Source organism: Gymnoscopelus microlampas (genome assembly GCF_963454915.1).
Source record: "Gymnoscopelus microlampas genome assembly, chromosome: 21".
Classification (NCBI taxonomy): domain Eukaryota; kingdom Metazoa; phylum Chordata; class Actinopteri; order Myctophiformes; family Myctophidae; genus Gymnoscopelus; species Gymnoscopelus microlampas.
Window position 1 is genome coordinate 8,812,788 of NC_139958.1, and position 24,065 is coordinate 8,836,852.

At 41.5% G+C, this 24,065-nt stretch overlaps 1 protein-coding gene across 1 annotated transcript; it reads left to right on the forward strand.

The window, feature by feature from the left end:
* Positions 1–11,713: 11,713 nt before the first annotated feature.
* On the forward strand, positions 11,714–20,408 carry skor2 (SKI family transcriptional corepressor 2; the record flags this gene model as incomplete). Its single annotated transcript, XM_084047964.1, has 7 exons — positions 11,714–13,603; positions 14,420–14,483; positions 15,480–15,557; positions 17,911–17,976; positions 18,179–18,277; positions 18,606–18,673; positions 20,352–20,408. The coding sequence occupies 7 exons, from the start codon at positions 11,714–11,716 to the stop codon at positions 20,406–20,408; spliced, it is 2,322 nt and encodes a 773-aa protein (XP_083904090.1).
* Between the last annotated feature and the right edge of the window lie 3,657 nt (positions 20,409–24,065).

Sequence of the window (24,065 nt, forward strand, 5' to 3'; positions counted from 1 at the left end):
GCATCAGCCCCAAGCATCCATTGTCAATGTATAGTCTAGTTCAGGGGTCTTCAACAGGGGGTCCGGGACCCCTAGGGGGTCCTCAGAGTTACTACAGGGGGTCCGGCAAATCTTTGTGTGATATGATTTTTTTTTTTTTTATATTAACCACTTGAACCCTAAAAATCCCTTTTCCGAGGAGAACTTTAGCCAAAAATAGCAGATCTACAAGCTCTCAACGGGGGGGACTAAACGATTGATAGACTAAGTGGACCCTTTAACCCTTAAGGGTTAAAGTTAATTCAACACTGATGATGGTGCGTGACACCACCGGGGTAAAGACTAAAGACTGTGTGTGACACCTTAGTAAGACGAAGTATAGGCTACTACTACGCAATAATACCACCATATATATAATGACAATGGCGCAGCGCCAACAAGGGCAATCGTTTTTTTATTATTCAATAATTATTGTCTTTGTAAAATAAATGAATAAATGGGACAACTAAATAAATAGGCTTACATTAAATCAGAAACACTTTAGTATAATTTAAAATTCGCAAAACACACCTATATGAACATGCCTACTATAGCACACGTGTTAGATTCTATGATAAACTAAAAACTATTTTTATAAATGGATTTCTGTGTGCAGTGTATGTGTAGGTCTCTGTCTGTCTGTCTGTCTGTCTGTCTGTCTGTCTGTCTGTCTGACACACACACACACACACACACACACACACAACTCTCGTCTCCCAATCCATCATTAGCTAAATCTCGTCTTTCTCATGTACATTATTACCAACCTGAACGTAATTATTATTATCATTATTATGTATTATTATTTTTTATAGGACGCGTGTTAATTGTAGTGGACAGTAAGTCATTGGGTGTTATGACTGAAGACATCCATTCAGTGTTAAGTATGGATTAACGTCAACATCTGCTTCATAAATCCATGACACATTGTTACATATTATTATTATTGTGCCCATATTATTTAGCCTAAATGGGTCCATTTGGTTCCATTTGTAGCCTACTCTCTGAGTTAGATGAACACTGAGGATTCTAGGCAAACGCAACACAACAGCGTAGCTTCTAGAATACAGCTTATTCTGTGCGTGACGATGACATTGATCTAAAGCACCGTTTCCCAAACACAGGGTCGGGACCCATTTGTGGGTCGCGGACACATTTTTATGGGTAACGACTAAATATCCCTTAACGTGTTGTGTTTAATAATTATTATTTCAAAACGTAAAAAAAAAAAAAATGTTTTTTTTTTCATGAATTAAAAACAAATTCATTGATTTTTCTAAAGAATTTCATGAATTAATACAAAATGTCATACATTAGAAAATATATGTTAAAGAAGTAGTGAAAAGGTTTGGGAGCCAGTGATCTAAAAGGGATGACAGTGCTGATTTAACTGTGAGGGTCTAAAAATATAAACATAGATTAGGCATATAGGCTACTGATTTAATTTAGCATTATGGTACAAATATAGGATATGTCTTACACGCACACACGCACGCACGCACACTCACACAAACATTTAAAGATGGCACAATTTCCATCAACTCACTCTGCGTTTCATTGGCGGGCTGTGGACAGTTCAGAAACCTGCCGACCAATGACATCATCGATGGGTATTCCAAGCTAATAGAAACTTACAGCCTTTCTCTGTCTGGAAAGTTAGCATGCTGAAATATAAGCCATTGTCCTTGCTTTTTTTTAAAGCTGCCTACCAATGATATCTGATAGACAGGTTCCTAGTCCACATACCTCCTCTAAGAGAGTGAGTAGACCGAAATGGTGCCTTGATTAATTAATTGAATATCAGGACCACAAGTAAGACGCGTGAACGCGGGAAGCGAACGCGGCTTGAAAATAACAACTCCTACAGGGCTTTTTGTGTTATCCTTTTCACAATCATTGTAAAATCGTATCATTGTACTGTTTACTCACTCTTGGGTGCCTCGTGTAGAGGGCTCAAGTCTTCTGACGACACGCCTGCCTTGTATTAAATGTGTTTTTTAATAGCAGATGACAACAACCTAATACCAGGTTGAACTGGGAGGGAGAATAGCACTTCCGCATTCCCCAGTGGGCGGAACTACAGGGAAGTGACATAGGATTCCCATTGCGTCAAACGGGTGACGTACGCTCAACACGTCACTATTAGGCCTACGACTTGAGAGTGAGAATATGTCGCATGGCTACAATCACAATGGTTTATTGACAGGTTTGACATTAAATGTTTCAAATTCACTGAAGCCTGATTTAGACTCCATTGGTGTTGCTCACCAACAATAGTAGATAAACAAACTGGCATTGCAACGTTTTAGACAGGGTAGAAAATTAACATTAGTCTTGACTCTTGTAGCTCTTAATTCATTGTTTGATGCTCTCTTGCTCTCTCTCTCTCTCTCTCTCTCTCTCTCTCTCTCTCTCTCTCTCTCTCTCTCTGTCACTTTTCTTTCCCTTTTCTCTTAGCTCGCTTGACCCCCCCAGAGGTCATGGGGTCAGACAACCAATTCTTTTTTTCTTTCTTTTTTTTTAGAACGCATGATTAATTTCTCAGTGGGAGAGATGAAGTGAGATGTGCTGCAAAGAGGCTAATGGCTGCTTTTGTATTTCAATAAGACCCCCCCCCCCCCCCCCTCTCTCTCTCTGTTTTAGAATTTGTATCTGATATATACAAAAATAACGTTAAGCAGGGCTTGGGGGGTGGGGGGGCTTTTTGGACATTTGGAGTGATTGCTTACTTTTGAAATTCCCAGTTATTTCACGATCATTATTAATTATCGTTGTTATTATTGTTTTGTTTTTGGTGTGCGTGTGTGCCTGCGTGCGTGCGTGCGTGCGTGCGTGCGTGCGGAATACAAGAAGACTCACCTCAAGACAAACTCACCTCAACTGAAAAAGGAATACTCACCTCGGGGGTAGGAACAGTCACCCCGGGGGGTGGGTAAACTCACCTCAGGACCTGAGAACACTCACCTCGGAACACTCACCTCAGGGGTAGGAATACTCCCCCCGGGGGTAGGAAAACTCACCCAGAAAAACTCAATGGTGTAATGCCACGGTTCTCAAAGTGGGGTCCGCGGACACACACACACACAAAGAGTAAGGCATCAAAATGTACCAAAAGTAATATTTCTAAAAACTAAAGTTCTCAAACAATGCATGTGTGCAATGCAATGTTCTATACTGTTATCATTTATACCAGCAAAGTAGTAGGTAACTAAATATCCTAGGTAAAAATAGGGAAAAGTGTTTAATGCATGTTTTACAATAGTGAAATGTATATCTAATAGTAACTAAAGTTCAATAATGCTTACTATAGTGAAATGTATATCTAATAGTAACTAAAGTTCAATAATGCTTACAATAGTGAAATGTATATCTAATAGTAACTAAAGTAACTAAAGTTCAATAATGCTTAGCTAAATGTAATTTAACAACATAAATTGACATTGGAATGTTCATTTCTCTGGGTTCCTACCTTTGTTTGTTTGTTTGTTTGATGGGGGCACAGGAGTGAAGGGGAGGAGGGGGGTTGACCACTTAACACTAATATCCCACTTAATGATTCATTGTTTGATATCTAATAGGTGGATGGGGCAAGGTGTGGAGCTGGATACACATAGCAAATGACCATGCTATTTGCTATTTGCATTCCTTGTTCACTTTTCTGATGAAATCTACCTTCTTTTCTGATGAAATCTACCTTGTATTTAAAGCACTTTAATTAGCTAAATGTAATTAAACATCATTATGAAAGCATTCTGTGAAAATGGAAAGCTCACATTATGAAAGCATTCTGTGAAAATGGAAAGCTCACAAGCCGGTAGATCTACCTTTTTACCTTTTCTGATGAAATCTACCTTGTATTTAAAGCACTATTTAAAGAACTTTATTAATTCTATACCTTCAAAGAAAGAATTTAATCCAGATATGGAGTAATCCAGATATGGATTAAACATCATAGCTCACAAGCCGGTAGATCTACCTTTTTACCTTTTTTTAAACATTGGGGTGAGTATTCCTACCTCTGAGGTGAGTCTTCCGAGGTGAGTGTTCTCAGGTCATGGGGTGAGTGTTCCTACCCCCCGAAAATCTTGGGGGTGAGTATTCCTACCTCTGAGGTGAGTCTTCCGAGGTGAGTATTCCTACCTCTGAGGTGAGTTGGTTTTGAGGTGAGTCTTCTTGATACCTGCGTGCGTGCGTGTGTGTGTGTGTGTGTGTGTGTGTGTGTGATTGATAGCTATACAATATCCCTTGTCCATGTGATCATTGGGAGGGTTAAGAATGTCCTCCATGTTAATTTATCAATGTGTAACTCAAAATGCAAACATAACAATTACAAACTTTTACACCCTCAGAGTTAAAGTGATATTTTGGTTAAAACAAAAATATATTCTTGTAAAACAAGAAAAAAAGTTATTGCTCTATATTCTGATACTTCATAATCATTGCTATAGAGTGTTTGATGGAGTCTCCCTTTCTCTCCAGCTCTTTATTAAACAGAAAATACATTTTCAGGTGGGTTGACAATTTCGTCCAATCAGGAGAGAGTACCCAATTATCAGCTAAAATTTTGGGTGCTCCAGTTTAACTTTGTCCACTTCTTTGTTTCATCACTTCTACTTCACTTGTTCATCCTGTAGGCCTAACCTGAACATGCATGTTCTGTTTATTAAAAGGCTGGATGATTGATATCAAAACATAGAGCTATTTAACACTTATTTTAACAAGAGAATATCACTTAACGCACCTTTAAATGAACAGCATGTCTTCTGTTGTCATGTTATTATTTTTTTTAATAAATGCTTTTTATACCGTTTAAAGAGCGCGACAAAGCTTGCGCGGTGATTCCTAAATTGGTTTGAAGAGGAACAGATGGGACTCCGCTCCGTGTGTGTGCACGCGCGTGCGTGTGTGTGTGATTGAGGTTCAAAGTGATCCTGTCATGTTGATGTTTATCATCAGAACGTCTATTGAGAGATTCTAAAAAAAAAAAAAAAAAGATTGGAGGAGAATGACTATAGGCCTACGAGCGTGATCTCAATAACCAATAATTAAATAAATAAATAGCCTAAATAAATAAATAAATGGATCCAGTTTGAACAAATTGAGAGAGAAAATATAGCAGCAGTAATTTATAATCAGGTAGGCTGTGTAATTTTCTCAACGTTGAACGATTTTTTTTGTTTTGTTCACAAATTAGTTTGAATAACGTGAGGTGAATAACATGCTGTGTTTAGTTGACACGAGAAATTCAACAACCCCCCACAAAAAAAAACACTTCAAATTAACGCTAAGGGTTTATATGCGTGAATCCTCCTCTGAATATAAAACAAAAATAATAGCAGAACATATGGGGTCAGTAAGTTATCAGAGTATTTCGTTACTCTCTTCAAAAGTAACGAATTACACTAAACTATTGCTGTATTAGCCCAGCAGGCCAGCTGCCATGAGCTTCTTTGCCCCTTGGGCAGTGTTTCTTAATGAGAAGGAACACATCATCTGAATCGTTCAGTGTGTGTGTGTGTGTGTGTGTGTGTGTGTGTGTGTGTGTGTGTGTGTGTGTGTGTGTGTGTGTGTGTGTGTGTGTGTGTGCGCGCGCGCGCGCCTGCGTGCATGCGTGGGTGCGTGCGCGTGCGTGTTGGGGGGGCTTCACGAAGCAAAGCTGCGACGTCACAACGTGACGTCAGAATTCCACACAGTGACCTCATAGCCTAAAGCAGTGATCCCCCCCCCCCTCCCACACACCTCTGACCCCCATTTGATACGTTTTTATTTGTTTGTTTGTTTTTTATTCTGTGGGACCATGTTAATTTTATAGAACCAAGTTCCATTTGTAGCTTGTACACTTTCAGAGTTTAATAAACATTAGCACCGACCATCATTTATTTATAGGCCAATACTGTGTATTTGATTTTCCGAGTAAAATCCCCCAATTTGACCAATAATTATAAGGGGACGTTTTTCTATGACTGTATTCATATTCATATAGCCTGACTGTGTTCATATAGCTACAAATAGATTGAACAAATATCAACTGCTAAACATTTGATGACTATACTTGTAAAGACATAACGTATTTTTAAACCAGAATGGACAGTCCATTTATTTGTTAATGTAGCGTATAATGTAGTTAATATTATTTAAAATACCATTATATTCACGTTATTTATTTAAAATAACATATACTACATTCATGTTATTATAAATAAATACATTTAAGTATAAATAACATATCGGTATGATAACAATAAATTGTTTATTGTCTTCCCGTATAATATGTAGGCCTACAGTGTTATGCTATTATTTAAACTAGGACTAGGCCTATAGGTTATACACAGACAGTATAATAGCCTATGTCTGTTGGTATTTTAAATTCCTGGCGTATTCCCCCATTCAAATTTGGAAGATATCCCACGAGCGCACACACACACACACACACACACACACACACACACACACACACACACACACACACACACACACACACACACACACACACACACACACACACACACACACACACACACACACACACACACACACACACACACACACAAGAGAGAGACAAGTTCTCTCAGAGTGTTGAGTGGCAGTTAGCGACACTGTCATTGGCTGAACGGGCACCCCGCGTGAAGGAGAGAGAGAGAGAGAGAGAGAGAGAGAGAGAGAGAGAGAGAGAGAGAGAGAGAGAGAGAGAGAGAGAGAGAGAGAAGGGGGTCGAGCCACGCCAATCAAACAGAGAGATGGGGAGAGAGAAAGAATGAGAGAGAGAGGAAGAGGGCGAGCGAGAATAAGAGAGAGAGAGAGAGAGAGAGAGAGAGAGAGAGGGAGAGAGAGAGGGAGAGAGAGAGAGAGAGAGAGAGAGAGAGAGAGAGAGAGAGAGAGAGAGAGAGAGAGAGAGAGAGAGAGAGAGAGAGAGAGAGAGAGAGAGAGAGAGAGATTAGGACGGCGGCACGTGCGGCTCCTAAAAGAGCGAATAAAGCTTGGCGCGAGCAGCAGCAGCAGTTTATATTATACTCACATCTGATCTGACTGGCTGGTTCATTCAGAAAGACACACCAGACCTGTGTGTGTGCGGCGTGTGTGTGTGTGTGTCAGTGTGTGTTTGTGTTGTTTGTTCGGACTCACTCAGTTCACAAACAATATAGAGCTGACCGCGTGAAGGAAGGATATACTGTCAGTGTGTCAGTGTTAATGATCAGTGTTATAGACAGCAGCCAGATGTAGGACAACACTCCACTGGCTTCTATTCTAACAGGAACATGTTGTTTTAAGGCCAGAGTCTCGAGGAGGAGGAATCTCCAGCTTTAAAGGTAAGAAGAAGGAAAAAGTTGTTGTTACAGTGACATGACATTGTAACATTGTAGCAGTGTTACATTGTGACACTGTATCGTTGTTGTAACATTGTGTCATTCTAACATTGTGTCATTGTAACATTGTAACATTGTGACAGTTTGACTGACATCGTGACAATGTGTGACATGTGACATTGCTACATTGGTGACATGATGATTGAAAGTTGGCTCCGAATAATGTGATGCTGCTGGTTGGTTCCTATGTGAAACTGTTTGATGGCTAATCGTAATGTCTCATAACCCCAGAGAAATATAAAGTTTAATAATGATGATAATAATACTAATACTAACAATAATAATAATAATGATAATAATAGTAATAATAATATTAATAATACAACAATAATAGCAATATTAATAATACATTATTATCATTATTATTATTATTATTATTATTCTTAAATTACTCTATATCTAATATCGCTGCAACACATGTATTTATCCAGCAGTTTAAAGACGGCATAAATCGTAGGCTATAAATCAAGCTGTTCCGTTAATTTAGACAAAATAAAAACTACAGCAAAAGTTGCTTTGTGTATTCAATGGGCAGTAGCCTACACGTTTCCACATTTATCAGTGGTAGTATTATATATTAGTCCAATTATTAAAACTGGTAGGCCTACAGATCAAATAGATTGTGTGCAAATAGATTTCTAAATCAGTGGTTCTCAAAGTGGGGTCCGGGGACCTCCAGGGTCCTTGACGGAGTTCCAGAGCGTCTTAATTGATCATTTAAATTAGTTTTATAATATATTTTTTTCTCCTCCATTTTTAACACATTTTGTATGGCGATCCTTGGCACAAAATATTTTCAGATGGGGGTCCGCGGCCATAGGATGTTAATCTGGGGGTCCCGTCCTTGACATGCATGAAAAAGATTGAGAATCACTGTTTTAAATGAATAACAACTCTGTACGGCTTGAATAACGACGCGCCTATAAAGTGTCTGTTTTCCCTAATAGACCATAACAATTAAAACAATTAACGCGCCGACAAAAATGACGTTTTAAAAATATATAATGTAATTAAGTGTAATTTAAAAACAAATGACATTCTAGCCTTAAAATACACATTGTCTATTGTGTTTAATTTTTGTCATGGCTCGTTGATTTTCTGTTCGGGTGATAGAGTTTTCCTTAAAATCCTGAATGTTAATTTAACTTGAACGGATCCATTTGGTTTCCATTTATACAGGCAGAGTTAAATGAACACTTTACAGTGTGTGATAATATTTTCCACCATATTTCCATATTTCATACTATTAGACCAGGGAGGTAACAATCAAATTAATAAATTAATCAGTTTACAAATGTAAAACAAACAACAAACCAAAATGAAACTTGGTTCTTTTCTTAATAATGATTAAGGAATTAAGAATAAAGAAAGAAACTTTCAACTGGTCAGTTGAGTTTGGGGATTTTCTTTATTAATATTAATTACAAACTTACAATCAACAGTATAATAAGTTATATATTGTCCTCTAATCTGTTTCATAAAAATGTACACTTCACTTTTATTTAATCAAATCATGATTTAAATGTTCACACATACAGTAGGCCTACTGATAGTAAAAAATAAAAATAATAATTTCAACGCGCAGTGTAGAAATGCATAATATGTAGAACTGTCATATCTCGTAAAATATATTTCATTTATAAATATAGTTTAAAAAAAACTTTAACAAAAGTCCCTGGGCATATCCTTATTATTAGGTTATAACGTTTTAAACTAAATAACTGCATAAGGGGGCCCCCTTATAGTGCAGCAGTGGATTTGAACCTGTGTCACTCATATTGTAAAATCCCAATGTTAATCTAACCAAATGGACCCTTATGCCAGTCCGTTGTGCTCCATTTACTCTTCCCAGAGTTAAATTAACATTAAGGATTTTAACGTGCACATATAGACACCTTGTTGCCTCCATCACATTATGTGTAAATATTTCCCTTTGGGCCGGTGCATTCACCTCATCCCCAGAGGAGAGCTGCTACGGCATTAAGCTTATATAGTGTTCAGAAAGAAAAAGAAGATTGGAGTCTCCACACATGAGGGAATTGACACACACACACACACACACACACACACACACACACACACACACACACACACACACACACACACACACACACACACACACACACACACACACACACACACACACACACACACACACACACACACACACACACACACACACACACACACAATCACAGTCAACAATACACTGGTCTGTATAGGCAGTAGTGGTTCTCAAAGTGGGGTCTGGGGACACCCAGGGGTCCTGAAGCATGGGGTTCCAAATTGTATTTTTTTAATGTTTTGAATAATAATTTTGAAAGAAATAAGTAAAAAGACAGACACAAATCTTCTCTGGGGGTCCCTCCCTGGCACAAAATCTTTTCACATGGTTGTCCGAGGTCAATATACATTTCAATATGTGAGTCTTTGACATGATTCTTTTTGAGAAACACTGCTGTAACAACCGTGCTCTGACCACTTTTTTTCCCATCTACCAAATCTCTTCACCAAAAATAGCCGATCTACAAGCTCAACCCCCCTCCACCAGAATAGGCATGCTGGGGTTCAAGTGGTTAATAATATAGGAATTCTCTTAATTCTCTCTTCATTTTCAGCAGTGATTAGTCGTCTGTATAGGAACAGAATTTGTTTCATTCATTTATCGGCAGTGTGATACAGTTACAGGAATCCAAGTCTTACACAGTGTTCTGTAGGGTATACTATACCGTAACTGAATCAGCGGTGTGCTATAGTTCAGTGGTTTTCAAAGTGGGGTCCGGGGCGGCAAAATTATTTAATATAGCATCAAAATCAGTTCGACCACTTAAACTCTACATCAGCCATTTGAAAATAGCCAATACAAGCTCCCAAGAAGTCTTCAATACATTTTTTGCAACATTTTAACTGCACAAATCTTAGTATGGGAGTCCCTGTCACAGAATATCTTCAGATGGGGGTCCGTGGCCGAATATACATTAATTTGGGGGTCCTTGACATGAAAAGATTTGAGAACCAATGATATATTTAATACATTTAATTATTGATGCATGCGACTCCACTGGTCCTGATTTGAGATGTGGTGAAAATAGCAGATCTACAAGCTCACGTTGTCAGCTTAGATCAGTAAATTAATAAATTGTTAATGTCCAAAATAGAGACACCTGGATGAAAGTGGTTAGGTCATAACTGAAAAGTAACAGTTTTGGCAGTGATGATATATCATATTTATGGTTTTATTACCATTACGTGTATGTATCGTCTATGGCTGTGTTACATGTTCATGGTTATATGACATATACTTTGTTTATGGTTATATAACATATAATATTACATCATTGTATTACAGGATTATGATTATAGTAAGGTTTCATGAGTTGATGTGATCTACAGCATTTCTAAATAAATATTGTAACCATCTTTCATCCTTGTACTCTACAATTGGTTTATTATAATTGTACTTGAGACCAGAGACAGTAGGAAAGCTGAGACAGTGTAGGAGAGATATAAAGCAGGAAAGCTGAGAGGTTGATGTTGTAGGGGTGAGACAGAGAGCAGGACAGTTGAGATGAAGACAGTATAGAAGAAAGCTGAACGGGATGAAGACAGTATAGGAGAAAGCTGAAAGGGACACAGTGTAGGAGAGACAAACAGTAGGAAAGCCGAGAGGGAGACGGCATAGAAGAGACAGATAGAGGAAAGCTGAGAGGGAGATGGAGTAGGAGAAACAAACAGAAAGCTGAGAGGGAGACGGCATAGTAGAGACAGACAGTAGGAAAGCAGAGAGGTAGACAGTGTGTAACTTCTTCTTCTTCTAATAATAATAATGATAATACTATTAATAATAGTAATAATCATACTTCTAAGTCTAACTCTAAGTCTTAGAGGAACGGGAAAAGGAACGAAGAAAAATAAGCTGGTGTAGGATAATGGTGACAGAATGACTGCGTAATTACGAGGCTGACAGCCACAAGCACATATTGCGTTTTCAGCATTGTATTAGTCAATAAATAAGACCATGGGTATGTGATAAACAAATTATCGCCGAGCAATTGTTAAGCCTCATAAGGCTTAAGCCATCTTGGTCCTGGTTGATAATGTATTTTATAATACAATTCATCAGAATTGTTTTTTTCCACTCTTCCTTAATTTCTTTCTTTCCATCTCTTTCCACAGGTTGCTTCCCAAAAACATTTTTTCCCCCTATTCCTGGTCTGGAATAGACCTTTCTTCCCGGACCTAACAACATCACCATGACAACCACGGCAGGTGCCTACCAGCAGGACTCACCCCTGACCCCTCCCAGACCCCCCCACCCACCCTCCTCTCAAATGAAGCCGAACCAAGTGGGCCAGGTGGTCCTGTACGGCGTTCCCATCGTGTCCCTGGTCATCGACAGCATCGAGCGCCTCTGCCTGGCACAGATCTCGAACACGCTGCTAAAGAACTACAGCTACAATGAGATCCACAACCGCCGCGTGGCGCTGGGCATCACCTGTGTCCAGTGCACCCCCGTCCAGCTGGAGATCCTGCGGCGGGCGGGCGCCATGCCCATCTCGTCTCGCCGGTGCGGCATGATCACGAAACGCGAAGCGGAGCGCCTCTGCAAGTCCTTTCTGGGGGAGAACAACCCGCCCAAGCTGCCGGACAACTTCGCCTTCGACGTGTCCCACGAGTGCGCGTGGGGCAGCCGCGGTAACTTCATCCCGGCGCGCTACAACAGCTCCCGGGCGAAGTGCATCAAGTGCTCGTACTGTAACATGTACTTCTCCCCAAACAAGTTCATCTTCCACTCCCATCGGACCCCAGAGGCCAAGTACACCCAGCCAGATGCCGCCAACTTTAACTCCTGGCGCCGGCACCTGAAACTCTCTGAAAAAGTGCCTCCGGATCACCTGGTGTTCGCATGGGAGGACGTGAAGGCGATGTTCAACGGAGGCAGTCGGAAGAGAGCCCTCCCCTCCCACTGCATGGGACCTGTGAAGACCCTCCCTGGCTCCGTGATGCCTCACATGATGGGTCCAGACCTGGGCGGTCAGAAGAGAGGCCGTTTCGAAGATGACGAGGACCTGGACGGAGGAGGTCTGTCTCCCCATAAGACGCCGCGTAGCTACCCCGTCATCCCGGTCCCGAGCAAAGGCTTTGGCATGCTGCAGAAGTTCCCTCCCACCTCCCTGTTCCCCTCCCCTTACTCCTTCCCAGCCTTCGGCCTCTGCCAGCAGAAGAAGGACGACAGCGAGGTTTCACCGGGGCAAAAGGGAGCCGGGTTGTCCGGCCTGTTGTGGCCGGGCCGTAAAGACACCTTCTACCCTCCTTTCTGCATGTTCTGGCCTCCCAGAGCCGCTGGAGGGATCCCCGTCCCCACGTACCTCCAGCCACAGCCCAGCGCCCTCTCCTCGCTAGCAGACAACTCCTCTCTCCGCCAGGCCTTCCTGGACCTGTCCGACCCCGGTGAGCCCGTTGGCGCCATGGCCGGGAACGCGGTCGGAGCAGGAATGGCCGGAACCGGTGGAGCGACGACACCTAGATCCGGGCTGTTCGATCCCGAGTGCCCGGCGGTAACCACCGACCTCCGCCCTGTGACGTCCGAGGGGTGGCTGAAGCTACTCGACGCCCCGACCCTCCAGGCCCGGAAGCCGAGCTACGGCTCTGCCTTCCGGCCCGTCATCAAAGACGCCGAGAGCATCGCCAAGCTACACGGCACCGGGGGAGGAGGAGGAGGAGGAGTCAGCGGGGGGTCGGACGAGGAGTTCAGGGTCGCGGCGGCGCTCGGCAGGTCGGAACGCCACCGCCGCCTGTCGCCCAGCAGCAGCTGCAGCTACGGCAGCGACAGCGGTGGAGAAGGAGAGGGCGCAGGCAGCGAGGAGGAGGGGGAGGAGGTGGACGTGGAGTCGTCGAAGCAGGAGGAGGACGAGGAGGCGGGGAGCTTCGCGAACGGCCTGTACCTCCCTCCGCCTCCTGCGCCGCTGGGGGAGAGCGGGGGAGAGGAGAGAGGGAAGGAAAGGAGAGGATGTGTGGCCGCCAGCGGGGACCCTTTTCCCACCGCCTCCCCTCCACCCTCCTCCTCCTCTTCCTCCTCTTCTTCTTCTTCTTCTTCGGACCCCACCCGGCAAGATTCCCCCCTTCCTCCCAGCCTCCCATCATCGTCATCCTCCCCTCCTGCCGGCCTGTCAACTCTCCCTGCCGCCGCGACTCCGCGAGACGACCCGGCTTACAAAAAAGTAAATATCTCCCCCAGGCCCCTTTAGCTAATTATTATTTAAATGGCGGCTGATGTGATCTGCATAAGCAGATTGATAGGCTGGGGTTTCCTCTCTCCCTGTAGGAGCTGGCCTCTGATCCTGGATAATAGGAACAGGAACGCTATACGGCGTTGGTTAATATGGCCGCCTTCGTGTTTGTTCTCCTTCTGTCATCACAACCCTGTTAGGGCAGCGCTAATCGTTAACCTGTCAACTCAACACAATAACTAGACCTCAGAGAGAGAGGGAGAGAGAGAGAGGGAGAGAGAGAAAGAGGGAGAGAGAGAGAGAGAGGGAGGGAGGCAGAGGGCGACACAAAGATGCAAAGCAACAACACTAATAATAACAATAACACATCTGCATGATGTAAATCAATGGAGATCAGAGACAGTAAGGCTGCATACAGAAGGACTTCCCTGCTTAGAAACAGTAGCAGAATAGTAGTTGCAGAATAATTTTTAAAGACACATGGAACGGGACGATATACAATTCTGAGTAATAAAAAAAAAGGATTTATAAAGGCCCAATCCAGAATTGTCAGTTATATAAGCATGCATTCATGATGAGGTCTGACTTCTCTTCTCTTCTCTTCTCTTCTCTTCTCTTCTCTTCTCTTCTCTTCTCTTCTCTTCTCTTCTCTTCTCTTCTCTTCTCTTCTCTTCTCTTCTCTTCTCTTCTCTTCTCTTCTCTTTTCTTTTCTTTTCTTTTCTTTTCTTTTCTTTTCTTTTCTTTTCTTTTCTTTTCTTTTCTTCTCTCCTCTCCTCTCCTCTCCTCTCCTCTCCTCTCTGCGTATAGCTCCATAAGAGTAGAGATGAAGGTCTCCCTGCCTACGCCACCAAAGACTGCTCCAGTATCACTGGTAAGATCACATCTAACAGTTGTTTTGTTTTGTACTCATCATCAGATCAGCCATTCATTAGCATACAATACATTAGACTTGGGAGTTTTCTCACATACAGTACACACATATACAAAATACCACAACAATACAAGATGAAGAATAAAGGCCAAATGACTGGAAACCAATTGTTTCAGTACTATACTTAAATCTGATTTGTACGATATGCGTGTAATATACAATATCATATCATATATTTTTACCTGTGTATTTTAGCTTCGTTTAGAAAATTATGATACTTCACTGTTATATTTCTGTTCATAATATCACTGTGGAAGATAATGTCGATATGAAAATCAATCAAACATATCTTGAATCAACGAAATCTGTAGATATTGTAAATAGTTAAATAATAGTTTCAAAACCGGGAAAGCTTCGTGCCGCGCTGTGAGCTTGTACAGTACATCTGATATTCTTGGACATTTTTGAACAATCTTGAAAGGGTGAGAACTACTGATTTAGAAGGCGTTTGGTAAACACGTGAGCTATTTGTTTGACTTATCGTGGACATTTTGTTACACTGTGGTATTTCATGGGAGGGTTTCACACTCTGGTTTCATGGGATGTGTGAAACAAGCTGCTTGTTTCATCTTACTGTGTGAATGAGTGGTTTTAATATCACTGGGACGTTTCATTTGCTCCTCTATTCGTACATCGCACCCTGAACCTCTCACTGGAAAGAAATGCTTCATTGTGGCCCTGTGTGTGTGTGTGTGTGTGTGTGTGTGTGTGTGTGTGTGTGTGTGTGTGTGTGTGTGTGTGTGTGTGTGTGTGTGTGTGTGTGTGTGTGTGTGTGTGTGTGTGTGTGTGTGTGTGTGTGTGTGCGTGCGTGCGTGCGTGCGTGCGTGCGTCAACTATCTATCTACGGTAGGCTACTGTCCAACCAATGGGCCTCACTGAAACTCTCCCTGTCTCTCTATCTCTGTCTGTCTGTCTGTCTGTCTGTCTGTATTTCAGATGAAAATAAAGAGCACAGTGGTTTCTTTGTATCAGACAATGAGACTTCAGCACCTGACTACTGGAGAGAGACCCCAGGTACAAAATACACAACAACTTGCTCTTTCATCATGATTATTTTAGTTGGTTAGTTGGTTGGTTGCGTCAACAAATGAAAGCCAACACTTAAACAACTACAACACAACACACAGAGACGTGTATTGTACATCACAATACAATATTTGAAAGCTAAGGTACAACTCTGGAACGACATTCCCCCAGTGTTGTAGTTTAAGTGTTGTACTTTAGTACAGCGTCTGTCTCATCTCAGACTCGTACCATCAACAGCAAACGTCTCTCTTTTCTCCTCCTTTCTCTTTCTCTAATGATGTTGAAGGGAAAGAAAACAGAAGGAATTCTTGTTCCCTAATGGGAAAAAAAAGATCACAAGCTTATTGCCTTTTCTTTATATCCATCACTGAGACATTAAAAGTGCTTTATGACATCTGTGTGCCGACATACATCTGCACACCCGCTACACACACAAACGCTCACGCGCGCGCGCACACACACACACACACACACACACACACACACACACACACACACACACACACACACACACACACACACACACACACACACACACACACACACACACACACACACACATACACACACACACGGGCGCACACGGACGCACGCGCGCATACACACTCACACAAGCACTACACACACAGACAGGCGGAGACACAGAAACACACACTCATAGCTATAGCACACAGAGGGAGACCATAATAATGCCGTCGCATAATGTATAATGTATTTCGAAAAATTACACGAAACAAATTAAATGAGACCACCTTTCCCCTGATTGCCGCGCGTCTCCCTGGGCACTGCGTGCGGAGGGAGGCGCTACGTGATTAGAAGACCTGATTCCTCCTCGGCGTGCACCTTCCCTGTAACCCCCCTCCCCACCCCCCTCCTTTCCTACCATCCCTACAGCCTGATTTAGTTATACTTTGTCGTACAACGGCGCGTCAAGCGGCGAAAGTAGCCGATTTACAAGCTCACGGCGCGTCGCGGATCCACCGCATCGTGAGCTTGTACATTGGCTATCTTCGGCGTGGGGGCGACACCGTCGTACGACGGGGCATAAATGATTAGGCATACTTCCACGTGCCAACGAGCTACTGTCTTTAACCCCCCCCCCCTCCCCCTCTTTCTCTGTTTCCAGGGAGGAGGGAATAAAAAAATAATCTAATTTTCCATTTATGTAATGCAAACCGCTCTGGCTTTGACTATCCACGGTTAATTGACTGTCAAACGAGGTTGTTATCCTCAGGCACTGTCTGCAAATTTGCTTGTCAAATGAGACAGAGCAGAGAGGCTCTCTCTCCTTCTCCATCTCTCCCTCTCCCTCTCTCTCTCTCTCTCCCTCTCTCTCTTCCCCCTTTCTCTCTCTCTCTCTCTCTCTCTCTCTCTCTCTCTCTCTCTCTCTCTCTCTCTCTCGCTCTTTCATTTCTCTCTCTCTCTTCTTCTCTCTCTCTCTCTCTCTCTCACTCTTTCTCTCCCCCTTTTCTCTGTATTTCTCTCTATCCTTTCTCTTTATTTCTCACTCTCTCTTCCCCTCTTTCTTTCTTTCTTTCTTTCTTTCTTTATGACAGAAGAGAAAAGAATCATAGAGGGACAGAAAAGTCAGACAGACAGACAGACAGACAGACAGACAGACAGACACAAGATGTAGATGGCGATAAATTGGTCAAGGTATATAATGTTTCATGTGTCATAATACAGATATCATTGTAAGATAGCATGGTGAACAAACTGATTTAAAGCACAATAGCAGATAAACTGATTGATAGCATGGTGAACAAATTGATTTAAAGCACAATAGCAGATAAACTGATTGGTTACTCACTATTGTTTCTTGATGTAATGGTAAAATAGCCTATTCATTCATTTATTCATTATCCTGTATTTGTTTAATTATGTAGAAGAGGAATTGTTTTTGTTTTTTTTCAAAGATCACAGCTTGTTGCCATTTTGTAATAGGCTACATTTGTTTTTATTCTTTCTCACATTTTGTAGTATTTATTTAAAAAAAATCCTTCAGTTTTAAGATAGCGTATGAACATCTATGCATGCTGATTCTATTGGGAAACAGTTTTTTAAATTTGTTTATTTACACATTGCTACTCTAGGACACGTGATGTGCGGAACCTTGAGATGTCAGACCAGTATTATTCCCTATTGTTATGACGGAGTCATACTGACACCTTGTGGCTGAAACGAGGTGTTGCAATGATGTTTTCTTTTCTTGAAAATGTCTCTCCTCTCCTCTCCTCTCCTCTCATCTCCTCTCCTCCTAATCTATTATGAAGGAGTATTTTGAAACAGGAAGTTTGAAAAGTTATAGTGAGAATTCTTCCTATTTTTGTCTCTTCTTTAGCTGACCAAAACCAAGGTGCCTCCTCTCCAGTCCCACAGAAGAAAGATGTTGAAAACATGGAGAAAGGTAACATTAAAAGAAAGTCGCACCACATTTCTTGTGCACGCTCCAAGTACCTCCACACATTTCTTTCATGTTTTATATTTTCATTTAACTTTAATAACAATTATAATGGAAACCAACGGTGGTCAAGTCAGAGTGAAGCATTGCCTTTCTGGTTTCTTTTTTAATTTGTGTTGTTGTCACTCTCCTGCTGTCGTTCCTACAGAGGAGTTGCAAAAGGTTCTCCTGGAACAGATTGATTTCAGGAGGAGACTGGAACAGGAGTTTCACGCGCTGAAAGGCACCACCTCCTTTCCTGTTTTCCGTAAGTCTCACGTCGTTCTCTCTGCTTGTCTTTCTTTATTCTCTTTATGTTTTCAATTTAAATCTTTAGTGCCTCATACACCGTTAAGCAAATATGAGCTATGTATGATATGAGCATGTACAGTATGATACATGTATAGAATAGAATACCATAAACTAGGTAGAAATGTGCCTTTAAATTAGCCAACAGTCAAACTGTAGGCTATTGGTTTGTTGGTTTACAACAGAAAGAGTCTTTTTAATGTCAGAGATGCTGTATTCCAGTGGGTGAAACAAGAAAACATTTTTTCTTCTCACTTTTTTCTTACTTTTTCTTTTATGGTCTTCAGATAATTTCCAGGACCAAATGAAACGAGAACTGGCTTACAGAGAAGAGATGGTCCAACAGCTACAAATGGCAAGAATACACTTTATTCAAATGACAACTTTCTAAACAACTGCTACAAAGAGTTGGCCACAATAATGAATACAGTAACATTGCAAGGAGACAGTAGCAACTTTAGAAGAGACAGGTAGTAGGAAAGCTGAGAGGGAGACAGTGTAGAAGAGACAGGTAGTAGGAAAGCTGAGAAGGAGACAAAACGAAACAATAAAAGCCTGGAGATCGAGGCTAGTGTAGAAGAGACAGTTGGAAAGCTGAAAGACAGACCACATAAGAGACACAGGCTTTAGGAAAGCTGAGAGGGAGATTCTAAACCAAACCTCAAAATGACACAGGATGAATTAAACATCTAATTCATTATTAAACAAATAATTTCACTAACCAGACTATCAGAATGGTTAGCGAAATAGGCCTACTAAGAACATAGGTCTTGCAGTCCAGACAAACATCCTGCACACAAACTACCCAAGCCGAAGAGGCAAACCCCAGGCACAGCCTCACTGTGCAGCCTACATGAAACAAACTCAACTCAATGTTTGTTTTTTATGCACACTGTCACTATTAACTAATCTGGGATTCTGGACCAGCCTGGCTGTCTGCCTAGACTGCAGTTTATACAATTTATAATGAGTCTTAATGAAGGCTAATTGAGTGCAGGTGTCTCCCTCCCTGCAATTGGTGCTGGGTGTGGCCAGGCCAAGACAGGACAGACTAGCAGAGGCTGAGCCAGGGACTGTTGTAATTTACAGTTGAACACTTTACCTGTGGACTCTTCAAAATGTATGAACGCAAAATGTGAATGTGTCCCATCAAACACAAAGGCAGTTCAACAGTTTAAAGACCAAATGAAGTTTCTAGGTTAACCTGCGATAGAGCACAATGAATGTGCAACAAAAAAGGGCTATTCCCTCCCTGTAATATAGAGGCAATTATGTTGTGATATAGTCTATATCGCAACATAATTGTCCCAAATATATGGGCGTGTAGTGTACACAGAATGACATGAGGTGAAACTAAGATTATTACCTGCTGTATGCTGTACTTATTTAAGAATGTATAGCGAAGCCATTTACATTTTGTCTCATGCGGTGGCTGGTTTGCCTTTCATGGGTGAAGAGATATGACTGTGTTGTCATCTGTGTAGTTAGGCTCACATCAATCAATACAACAGCTGGCTGACAGCCTGACAGACAGTGTTTGTCTTAGCTGCCTCCGATACACACATGCATGCAAACGCAAACCGTGCACGTGTGGACACACGCACACGCACGCACACGCACATGCACATGCACATGCACATGCACATGCACATGCACATGCACACACAGTGGAAAGAAATGTTTCATTGTGTGTGTGTGTGTGTGTGTGTGTGTGTGTGTGTGTGTGTGTGTGTGTGTGTGTGTGTGTGTGTGTGTGTGTGTGTGTGTGTGCGTGCGTGCGTGCGTGCGTGCGTGCGTGTGTTTATATGTAGTTTGTAGATAGATAGATAGATAGATAGATAGATAGATAGATAGATAGATAGATAGATAGATAGATCATTAACTCCTAATATACAGTATGGAGTTCCCTGATGTCACCATCAAACATGACATCATAGACTGGCCTGGACAGGAGGACACGTCAGTGCAATGGGTAGTCTGACAACACAATGGTTTTGCATTTCCAATGAGTATGTTTTTGCTTTCTATTTCAGATTCCCTACACAAACATAATCAGAAAAGACAAGATCAGCTCCCATCTTAACAAGTAACAGGTGAATATTTGTCAGTTAATTGATCATTTTTACTCATCTGCCATGTTGCTCTTACATCACACTGTCACATAAGAATAGATTGTTTATTGACAAGATGTTCACAAGATGTTGACATGGGTTTTGTCATTTGAATTCCCAGGGGATGGCAATTGCCCCCAAGGTTCACATTTAAAGGGCAAGGACGCTTTGGTGGAGGTTTGGATTGTGTAGTTACCTTGCCATGATGTAACTCCACATGGTGGAAATCCAAAACAGTTGCTCCATTGATTAGACGTTGATCATTCTAAATGCTACTCATTTACTAACATTGTCAGGCGAAACAGCTGTCAAAGTCACTCTTTTTGCCCGGAAATGAACGCAAACAACTGTATAGATATACAGACCATTTATAGAAATGCAAACAACAAATACTGTACATGAGAGATTAGTATTGGTCACTGGTCACACTGACTAACCTGATTAAATTAATGTACAACGTGATATTGTTTCATTTACTGTCAGCCATGTTTCTGAATTGAAATAACTGAATAACTGGGAAGCTGCTTTCTTCAAAATGATATCACAAAATTACAGTAGCAATGTAATTTGACACAAAGTTTGTAAAACCCTAAACTATACTAATACTCTATTATCAAATATGCTTTTTCCCCCGCCCATAGACTCTTCCAAGAAGTCTCTAACAACCACATAGAATGTCCGTATCACGCTCCAAGGAAACACTAAGGAAAAAAACAAAATACAAGAAATAACACCATGGACTTGTACTGTAAATAGACCTCATGGGGACCATGTTGTTTGACTTTAAATATAAAGACATTGTGAGTACTGTGATTCATTTGATTTTTATTTTTATTTAAACAACTGTTTAGTTGTTTTTCCAAATTCTCTTCCCAACATAGTTATTGCCAATTCCCCCCATGTGTAGTTACTGCCAACGGCCACTGGACGGTGCAGACAACCACGTTTCTCCTCTGAGACATGTGACGTTTGCCAGTGGTGTAAAGTAACTAGGGGATGCAGAAAAGGGATGCTAGGTTTCGAGTGGTTACGGTAAAAAGAAAAATCATATCACATAAAGATTTGGCGGACCCCCTGTAGTAACTCTGAGGACCCCCTAGGGGTCCCGGACCCCCTGTTGAAGACCCCTGCTGTAAACTGGGAAAAAAAGGGCACTTCTGGACAAGATGGCAAAGGGCATGTGCTCTAGCACCACCTAGAGTCTATCTGTGCACGTCCCTGGGCACCCCAACCAACCTGCAGGGGTAGAGATCAGCTTCCAACCCACAAACACAGCCAGCTGTGTTTTCGTTGGTGCGCGAGGCCAAGCCGGAGGCAGCATGGATGGAGGAATCGAGCCGCAGATTCTACAGGGGTGGGGAGGAACTTATATACCCCCTGCGCTATACCGGGACGCCCTGGGACTGTGGTATTTCTCTGTAAATATAAAAGAAATTATGGGGACCAATGATACGTTTCTGTAAATATGAAGACAACTTGGAGACTATGGTATTTGAGTGTAAATATGAAAACAAATATGGGGACTGTGGTATTTAACTGTAAATATAGAGACAATATGGAGACTATGGCATTTGACTGTAAAAATGCAGTTATTGTGGGGACTGTGGCATTTGAGTGCAATTATAAAGACATAATGGGGAATGTGGTTTTAGACTGTATAAATATAAAGGTGTTATGGGGACTGTATTTGCCTGTAAATATGAAGTCATTATGGGACTATGGTATTTTGACTGTAAATATAAAGTCATTATGGGGACTATGGTATTTATATAAGACATTGTGTGTATAGCGTTTGACTGCAATCCTTAAAGTTCTGTCTGTTAAGGCATGGCTTAAGGAATGTGGAAAACCAAAACGTGATTGGCTCTTAAAGGGTCATTTCACTTTAAAACACTTCTGGGGTTATTTTCACGTCTACTCAGACTTTTGTGTGCACCCCAGATAGTTTTTTAATATCCTTGTTTCAGTATTTAGATATTTTACATTCATTTGATCAGACATGCACCCCCCCTAAACCCCCCCACACACACCGACCCCCCCCCCCCCTATATATTGTAAGCCCATTCAATTTCAAACTCAAACTCCATGTTAGAATCATTGAAAACACACACCCCTGCTTGTGGTGACTGATATTGCCCTTCGAATGAATGGGGAGACCTTGGCTTTTTGATTAGTTATTCCATGCATGGACTTCATTGATTTCATGCATGGACTTACATGACTCCTTAATGCAACAGTATATTACAGAGATAAATATTAACATAATGAAATAACTCATCAACAAAAAAAGTCTTTCCATTTAGCAGGGATGCGTGTTTTAAATGAGTAAAACATGGAGTTTGACGTTGAATTGGCTTATATGAAGGGGGGGTGTTTGATCAAATACATGTAAAATATCTAAATATTGAATCAAGCAACTTCAAACTGTCTGGGATGCATACAAATGCCTGAGTAGATGTGAAAATGACCCCAGAAAAGTTATAAAGGGAGGTCCCCTTTAAGCTAATTATTTTAGCTTTTTGAGTGTATAGGCCTAATCTTAGATGATCGGTTACTAGAAGATCATAAAGACGAGGCAGTTAGGAATTCTGACATCAAAAGAAACAAATGAATCCCGATTCCAATTATTTTCTAATGAATGCAGTTATTTTCTTTCGGTTCCAGTTTTATTCCATTGATTTCAGTTCTATTCCACTGATTCCAGTTCTATTCCATTGTCAAAGTCAGATTCCAGTTTTATGCTTTATCCACACAGGACCAAAGCAACTGAAGGGTTTCACAAGCTCAATGTGAACTTTATGTAATTTCTCTCTAAAATAAAAGAAATATGAAAAAGTAACAATAATGACATATGGGACCAAGAGCACAGTGTCACTGATAACTGCCTTATGAAACCAGTAAACAAGAGTAAAAGTCATACATACTGTATAAGACTGTATTGCCAAATCTACAGACTTATAGAAACCTAATGGTGAATAAATAATACTACAAACAGCCCCTCTACACACACACACACACACACACACACACACACACACACACACACACACACACACACACACACACACACACACACACACACACACACACACACACACACACACACACACACACACACACACACACACACACACACACACACACTCATCATAGTCCAACATTCGGCATAAGTGGATGCGATCCACAAGCTCACAGCATGTCACGCTGTGATGCGTTGTGAGCTTGCAGATCTGCTATTTCTGGCAAAGAGATATGGTGTAGATGTAGACGGAAACAAGAGCATAAGTACAGAGCCAACTCAGGTCCATTTCACTACAGTAAGTGTAAATTGAAACAGACCTTAATTGGTTAAGGATTAAATATTTGTATATTTTGGAACACAAGGGGGTCTTCAGAGCTGAGCATGAAATACTATGAAGCAAAGTAATTTGTGATCCTGCTTCACATTCACACTCTTTCTAATACACATTCACCTCTAGGAGCTGACCACTATGCCCACAGTCTGCTATTGTTGGTCAATACAACCACAGACTGCTGGCCACTGGGAGCTGACCAGTACGACCACAGACGTATACTGTTGGTCACTGGGAGCTGACCAGTATGACCACAGACGTATACTGTTGGTCACTGGGAGCT